This window comes from Garra rufa, chromosome 8 (genome assembly GCF_049309525.1).
Source record: "Garra rufa chromosome 8, GarRuf1.0, whole genome shotgun sequence".
NCBI classification, from domain to species: Eukaryota; Metazoa; Chordata; class Actinopteri; order Cypriniformes; family Cyprinidae; genus Garra; species Garra rufa.
Genome location: NC_133368.1, coordinates 39791572 through 39799861, shown reverse-complemented (window position 1 = coordinate 39799861; position 8290 = coordinate 39791572). Strand labels below are relative to the sequence as shown.

Here is an 8290-nt window from a genome sequence, read left to right as displayed (position 1 = left end):
CCCTTGTAAAATTAGGTTAGGCAAACTAACAACGTTGATAATTACAAGTTCATTGCTCAGACGTATTTAGTAATTTGGCGTTCTACATAGAAACATTACGTCAGCAAACGTGTTACTCATGTATGTCTACGGGAAATGAAGTTTTACAGCATGGTGTTTCCGCTACACCTCAAAATGAGACGGTAGACTATGAAACTACACATCCCACAATACACTTCACCGTCAGCCGGTGTAATGTCCAGACTGCCTGGCTGAAACTGAAAGGAATGAGTGCAATTCAAAAGCAGAGGAATTAACTTGCCGGGTCTGAAGCTTTCAGGTTGGTCATATTTAAAAATAACTTTTTTAAGCACCTTTCTGTTTTTCTTTACTTAATAGATTCAAACGAATGCATGATATTTGACGATTTGAAAGAGCGTGTGGATGCAACTTGCGGATATGACAGGCAGCAGCTTTACTGAATGAGACAGAAGTTGTTGTGTTTGAGTTTCTACTTATGGAAATGTACTGACACGTTTTGATATGTATTTAACAAAAACAGACTAGAATTGTAAACAGTATAGAAATCATGTATCCGACGTAATACATTGTTAAAAATGTCATGAAGTACAAATACGATCTGTAAAGCAGTAGAACAATTACTTATTGATATGTATGATTTGTAGCTGACACATTTTTAAAACAACATCAACATTTGAGTTTAAAATGTATGTCTGATATGTGTCAGAAGTGGCTTGAAATTTGTAGGCTTCACTAAGTTTTAAATGGTCCTGTGTTGTGACAAATGCATAGAAGACAAATATTCCATACAGTTATAAAAACTGGATGCATATTAATTAGAAAATACTTTGCGAAGTGCTGTATTAAATAGTGCTAGCTGAAGTAGCTTGTCACAACACTTGTCAACTTCCCAAATATTTTTCATTTGCATTACACACTCTGTGTTTGCCTTTTTCATGTATTTTGTCAAATGTATATGTCTCGTTCAGGTGCATCATGTGGGCACGTGTGGGTTTGATGGGTTCAGTGGCCCTCGGGTCACTATTCTGGTCTCAAAAGAATAAAACTGAAGCCTCTCCATACGAGCTAAAATTAATTCAAGTTTTATTCAGACATGGAGCGAGAACGCCGCTGAAATCTATACCAGATGTTTTGGAGGTAAGAGGGCTCACTTCAGTCTTTTTTTTGTGGGGGTGGGTTTAAAAACAGTAAGGTTTAAAAAAACAAAAAGTTTATATATAATCAGAATTGTGATTTAAAAATAGTAGAAGAAAAACAACAATCTAAAGAATTCACATGCAATGCAATAGTATTTATTCTGAATTGTTTGAATGTCTCGTTTAAATGAATCATTTAAATGAATTATTTGTCAGTCAGTGGCAATGTCATAGGTCTGTAATAGTCTACACATTGATGCCAATTATATCCAGTGTGACGCATGGTTTCTGCACCCCTAGGCACAATGGGTCCCTGAGCTACTCGCAGCGCCTGCTCACACAGAAATAGACTATAAGGTTACAGACCTGCAGGGGGGACCCAGACCCCCAGCTCCTGTGGAGGATAACTACAGAGCCAAAGAATTGACAGTGAGTTTGTGTTTATGCATTTTTGCCAAATTATTGTGCAATGTAGAGTGTCTTTTACACACAGTTTGTTTCGTCATCAGAGCAGATTTTGAGAAAGTTTGCGAATTTAATTCACTAATGGATCCTCTGTAGTTGTTGGGGGGCATCAGAATGAACCAAAAAGCTGGAAAAAAAACAAATCCACTGACATATTTGTTTAGAATAGCAGTGTTTTAGACTGCTTTTACTTGTAAATGGCACTTGATCTGTGCATATATCTCTCCTGATTCAGACGAGATCCCGTTAACGTTTATGACTTCTGAAATTTGAAGTTTAAAACATCTTATGGATTTGTTGCTTACAAACATGAAGCTGTTTGCTTCACAAAATGTTAATTGATTATTGTGATGTTTGAACTCTCATTCTGACGGCACCCATTCACCTCATATGATTCTTTGGTGAGGAGTTGATGTAATGCTAAATTTCTTCTAATTTTCAGATGAAAAAACAAATTCATCTACATCATAGAGTGTGTCAGTTTTCATTTTGTGTGAACTATTCCTTTAATGCTACTCAATACGTTCACATTCTAGACATTTGTGTGCGTTCGCCTTTTTGGGAACATTTTGGCAATGCTCCAGCATGACAATACCCCGGTGCACAAAGCAAGGTCACAAAAGTAAAAGCTTTATTGAGTCTAGTGTAGAAGAACTTGACTGACCTGCAACAAACCCCATTGAACCGCTTTGGGATTGCAGCTAAACCCCATCACCCACAACATGCTTTGTGTCTGAATGCAAGCAAATCCCTGAAAACTTTAAAAATGCTCAATAAACACACACTGAATGAGATGCTATTTGGATGTCCACATGGGTTTGGCCATAGTGTGTCATTTTCAGGCATGTTTGTGTAGTGTTTTGAGTGCATGTTTGGAATGGCGGTAAATGGATTGATGGTAAATGGCAGTTTCATACCAGACATCATGTAAATATTAGCATACTTAATAGTGTTTAGATGAAAATTATGCCAGGCTGTCATATTAAAAAAAATAATGACTTCGGCTTCCATAGGGTGGAACTTATCCAGGTCAGCTGACCACAGTGGGCATGCAGCAGCTGTACGATCTTGGAGTGAGGTTAAGAAAGAAATACATACAGGACGAGCCCTTCCTCACACCTTCTTTCAACCCTAAAGAAGTTTAGTGAGTGCAATTGATGATTCTATTCAATTGAAGATTAATACTGTACTTACCAAACTGGTAAGACTTCTTCAAAAAACAAAGTGAATTTATTATATAAAGCAATTGTTTCTCTTCAGGACTTGGATAAAACCATTCAAATTATGTTTTGGTTACCAAATTTAATTAAAGTCCTGTCGGTTTTGAACGAAATGACAGTGAGTAAATAATGACATAACTTTATTTTTTTGGGTGAACCATCCCTTTAATGGAACTAATTAGACCTTAATATCATAATTATCATAATTTACATGAATGTGTTAATGGATCTGAATTGGGTCATTAAACTAAATGAGTAAGATGTAATATCTGCTGTTGATTTACAGCATTCGCTCTACAAACATTGTCCGCACCATTGAGTCAGCTAAGTGTTTGGTGGCTGGACTGTTCCAACAGGAGCAAACAGGTAAGGTGGCAGCTCAGCTACGCTTCTTTGTGTGGTTTGGTTGAGTAATGGATGAGACTCTGTGTTTGCCTTTCTGTGTTTGATTTTCTCCCACTTTAAGGTGTTGTGTCCATCCTCACTGATAAGGCAGAAAAGGAAATCCTCTATCCCAACTATCATGGATGCAAGCTTCTCCAGCAGCTTATTGGGTAAAACCTTTGATAATAAAACCTGCTACTATGATCAAAATGAAGGTAACAAACATTTATAGAGAACCATTCATAAATAACTGTAGCTTACAGTGAAAAGTTAATTGGAAGATACTATTAGAAGTAGTTTAAGAAGTTATTCAAATTCAAGGATTGGAAGGAGATTTTAAAAATACAGTGTTGCTTAAAAGTCTGTAAACCTTTTAGAATGTTCTATATTTCTGCATAATCAAGGAAATTACATAAAAATATTTTTTTTTTTCATTTATTTATTCTGGAAAAGGATCCAATATTGCATATCTGTTAGTGGCAAAAGTATGTGAACCTCTAGAATTAGCAGATCATTTGAAGGTGAAATTAGAGTCCAGAGGTGCCCTGTTTTATTTAAAGAACATGGATCTATCAAAGTCTTATATGTTACAAAACCATCTCTAAAGAGTTTGGACTCCACACATCCATGGTCAGATTGTGTACAAATAGAGGAAGTTCAAGACCAATGTTACCCTCCCCAGGAGTTGTCCACCAACAAAACACTCTAAAAGCAAGGCGTGTAATAGTCTTTGAGGTTGCAAACGACCCCAGGGAAGCATCTAAGTAGCTAAAGGCCTTTTTCACATTGGCTAATGTTAATGTTCATGAGTCCTCTATCAGAGGAACAATGAACAACCATGGTGTGCATGGCAGAGTTGCAAAGAGAAAGCCACTGCTCTCCAAAAGTAACATTGCTGCCTGACTGCAGCTTGCTAAAGATAATGTGGACAAACCAGAGGACTATTGGAGAAATGTTTTGTGGATGGATGAGACCAAAATAGAATTTTTTGGTGTAAATGAGAAGCGATGTGTTTAGAGAAAGGAAAACACTGCATTCCAGCATGAGAACCTTATCCCATCTATGAAACATGGTGGTGGTTGTATCATGGTTTGGGCCTGCTTTGCTGCATCTAGAATTCTGAATTACACCAGCAAATTTGAAAGGAAAATGTAAGGACATCTGTCCAATACCTTAATCTCAAGAAAAAGTGGGTCATGCAAGAGAGTGATCCCACACACACAAACCATTCTACCACAGAATGGTTAAAGAAGAACAAAGTTAATGTTTTGGAATGGCCAAGTCAATGTCCAGACCTTAATCCAATTGAAATGTCATGGAAGGACCTGAAGCAAGCAGTCCATAGGAGGAAACCCACCAAAATCACCGAGTTGAAGCATTCTGTACTGAGGAATGGGCTAAAATATCATCAAGTCGTTGTGCAGGATTGATTAGCAGTTACAATAAATGTTTAGGGGATACACACCAGATACTGAAAGCAAAGATTCACATACTAAGTTTTGACACTCACAGATATGTAACTGGATCAATTTATCTCAATAAATAAAGTACATATTCTTGTTTTATTTGTTGGATTGGTTTCAGGACTTTAGTTTACATACACTTGATTCTTAATACTGTGTTGTTGCCTAAATGATCCACAGTTTTTTTTTTTCTTTTCTTTTTTTGTTTAGTAATAGTTGTTTATGAATATCTTGTTTGTTAAACTGCCTGCTGTTCTTCAGAAAAGTCATTCAGTTCCCAAAAATTATTTGGTTTTTCAGCATTTTTGTGAATTTAAACCCCTTTTCCAACAGTGACTGAAGATTTGAAGACCAGGGTGAATTTAATTTGTTTTGTCTTCTGGGAAACATGTAAGTATCTTCTGTAGCTAAAAAAAAAATATATATATATATTTAGGCAAAATAAGAAAAATACACATCTTCATTCTGTTTAAAAGTTTACACTCTTGGCTCTTAATGAATCATTTTTCCTTCTGGAGCATCAATGGCATTTGAACCTTTGAGCATTTGCATATGAATCCCTTATTTGTCCTCAGTGTGAGAAGATGGATCTCAAAATCATTCAGTCATTGTTGGAAAGGGTTCAAATTCACAAAAATGCTGAAAAACCCAAGAACGTGGGACCTGAAGGATTTTTCTGAGGAACAGCAGTCAGTTTAATTGTTCAGGACAAAAAAGGAACAACTATCACTAAACAAAAAAACTAGTTTCAAGCACCACTGTATATATAATATTTTATATTAAAACATAATGCATAAGTGTACTGTAAATGCCTAAAAATGGCTTATGATTGTGTTCGACTTTTGTCCATCAAATGTAGCCATCGATGGGTAGGATCATCCACGCTTCCTGACATTGCTGCAGACCTGCAGATCATCCAGAAAGCCTTGGGGGTCGATCCTCATCAACATCTCGACTTCATCCTCATTAGAGATGACATGGTGGCCAGAGAGGTAAAGTGCCTGATACATTCAGATACGGATACATCTGAGCTGGCCTTGTTTGTCAAATACACTACTGTTATATTATTGATCCTAGACCCACGGCCTACCGCTTCCTAAAGCTCTGGAGAACTGGAGGAGTCTCGTGGAGCAGAGAGCAGTAGATATGATCTGTCACATCTATGAGCCCAGTAGGAGGTGAGGAGCCAATCATTCCTGCTCTAGAGTCTTAAGAAGACAATATACAAAGTTGCTTACTATGATTGAATTTTGATACAAATTTCACGATTCGATTTACGATGAGCTTGTGCTTCAATTCTGATTTCGATTCATTATCGATTAAGGGATAGTTCACCCAAAAATGAAAATTTGATGTTTATCCCCCAGGGCATCCAAGATGTAGGTGACTTTGGTTCTTCAGCAGAACACAAACAAAGGTTTTTAACTCAAACTGTTGCAGTCTGTCAGTCATATAATGGCAGTCAATGGGATCCTCAGCTTTGAGAGTAAAAAAAAACAAACACAGACAAAACCAAATTAAACCCTTTGGCTTGTGATGATCAATTGAGGTCTTAACACACAAAATCAGTCTATACAGGAAACTGAACAGTATTTGTATAATTTTTTCCCTCTGATCCACCACAATTTCCAACTGTCCTGAGCGCGTTCACAACAGCCGGCGCATGACGAAGAGCAAGCAACCATAACTTCAGTCGATCAGGCTCAAAAGTTGGGAGTCGGTGAAAAGTTAACACTCTTTGCGGTGGATTAGAGGTAAAAATGATATAAATACTGTTCAGTTTCTTGCACAGACCGATTGTTTTGAGTGTTAAGACCTCAATGGATCATCACAAGCCATAGGGTTTTGTTTGGTTTTGTCTGTGTATGTTTTTTTGACTCTCAAAGCCATGGATCTCATTGACAGCCATTATATGATGACAGACTGCAACAGTTTGAGTTAAAAATCTTCATTTGTGTTCTACTGAAGAAACAAAATCACCTACATCTTGGATGCGCTGGAGGCAAGCAGATAAACATCATATTTTCATTTTTGGGTGAACTATTCCTTTATTTTGGATATATATCATGTACAGTACATGGCAAATTTTCTCAAGGAAAAAAAAATCTCAATAGATCTGGCATCTGGATGGGATATGTGCGTTAAAATGTTCAATTCATTAACTGAAAACAGGCTAGACTAATTGATTTCTATTTCATAAAAATCAATCGAGAAATGGATATTTGTTACCCAGCCCTATTGCTTATGGTTTCAGGCCTCTGTAATTGTTTACATCCTTTTTGTTTGTTCTCAGGCAGCATTTACAACTATGTGTGGGTCCACTTTTCAACACACTCTTAACCAACATAGAGGACAAAATTCAAGGCACAACCTCTAAACCAGACAGGTGGCTTTTTTGAACAACATATCTATTGCTTTATCATTTAAAGCCTAACTTTTTTTTAATGTTTTGGTTAAAGATGTGCTTGTGCAATCCAAATAATTTAAGACCATTGTGTACCTTCTCTCTGCCTGCTATTTCGAGATTTGCAAAACTTGAGATGTGCTGCCCCACAGTGGTCAGACTCAAGAGTTCATGTGTGTAAATGTCCAATCTGGTGAGTTTCTGTTTGTGTGTTTATTGGTATAGGAAGTTGTTCCTGTACTCTGTGCATGATACCACACTGATGCCATGTCTCATGGCTATGGGGATTTTTGACATGAAATGGCCACCGTATGCAGCTGACATTACACTGGAGCTATACCAGCATCGTCAAACTAACCAGCACTATGTTAAAGTGTCCTACATTGGCCAGGTAACACACACACAGACCATTTAGAAGAAAAAAGAAGTTTTGAGGCTTACACAATGGAACAATGTTTTTGTTATGTCTGTCCACATTTAAAGCTGTTGTTTGTACCCACAGGACCAAAAGATCCCAGGCTGCAGTGACGTCTACTGCCCTCTGCATGAGTTTAAGAAAGCATTGGCTGTTTACTCTCTACCTGATGAACGCTACTATGCCCTCTGTGACAGTGTTGATGACCATTCCAAACTCTGACCTCTTACTAGCTCTCAACTTTTGCAACAGAAAACGCACAGATAGGTCTCCTACATGGATTCGTGTTCATATTAACGAAAGAGCAATATTAGAAGTCTTATGTTTAAATGGTCAAGTCCTTTCCTGTTGTTTAATGAAACCGGGTCATGACTTGACACTGCAGATAAACATTTTGCCATGTTTATTTTACAGAATGTTATACTATTAAGCAAGTATACAATTCACAGCCAAAACATTGATAATGTGTGTGTGTGTGTGAATTTGTGTAACTATTCAAATGGGAATTAGTGTGCGATATTTTCATTAGGTGCCTTTATTGCAGAGTATCAGTCATTTCTGAAAGTGCTACGGGATTTTGCCGAAACCTCACATAATTTTAATATTTGATGTTTAAGTGCTGTTAAATGTAATATGCAAGCAGAAATGGTGAACATTTTCATATTCACTACTGATTATGATACAAATAAAAATATCTGAAGTGTTTTAAATGTGTTTTATAGTTTATTTTTTACTTTGTGCATTGACTAAGCCAAAATACCACAGTACACAGATAGACATGA

General features: G+C 37.0%; 1 protein-coding gene across 1 annotated transcript; it reads left to right on the top strand.

Moving 5' to 3' along the window:
* The first annotated feature begins 221 nt into the window (after nucleotides 1–221).
* acp6 (acid phosphatase 6, lysophosphatidic) lies at nucleotides 222–8218 on the top strand. The gene is made up of 11 exons (XM_073845627.1): nucleotides 222–319; nucleotides 990–1158; nucleotides 1458–1586; nucleotides 2636–2766; nucleotides 3129–3208; nucleotides 3309–3396; nucleotides 5549–5681; nucleotides 5767–5867; nucleotides 6983–7075; nucleotides 7319–7484; nucleotides 7596–8218. Exons 2-11 carry the CDS (start codon nucleotides 997–999, stop codon nucleotides 7728–7730), a joined length of 1218 nt encoding a protein of 405 aa, XP_073701728.1. The 5' UTR covers nucleotides 222–319; nucleotides 990–996; the 3' UTR covers nucleotides 7731–8218.
* The last annotated feature ends 72 nt before the right edge of the window (nucleotides 8219–8290 follow it).

Excerpts from the sequence above, each read along its gene's own strand:
- acp6 (XM_073845627.1), top strand. The coding sequence starts at position 997 with ATGTGGGCACGTGTGGGTTTGATGGGTTCAGTGGCCCTCGGGTCACTA. Across the intron at positions 1,159-1,457 it reads CTATACCAGATGTTTTGGAG|GCACAATGGGTCCCTGAGCT; the intron begins GTAAGAGGGCTC and ends CTGCACCCCTAG. Across the intron at positions 3,209-3,308 it reads GTTCCAACAGGAGCAAACAG|GTGTTGTGTCCATCCTCACT; the intron begins GTAAGGTGGCAG and ends TCCCACTTTAAG.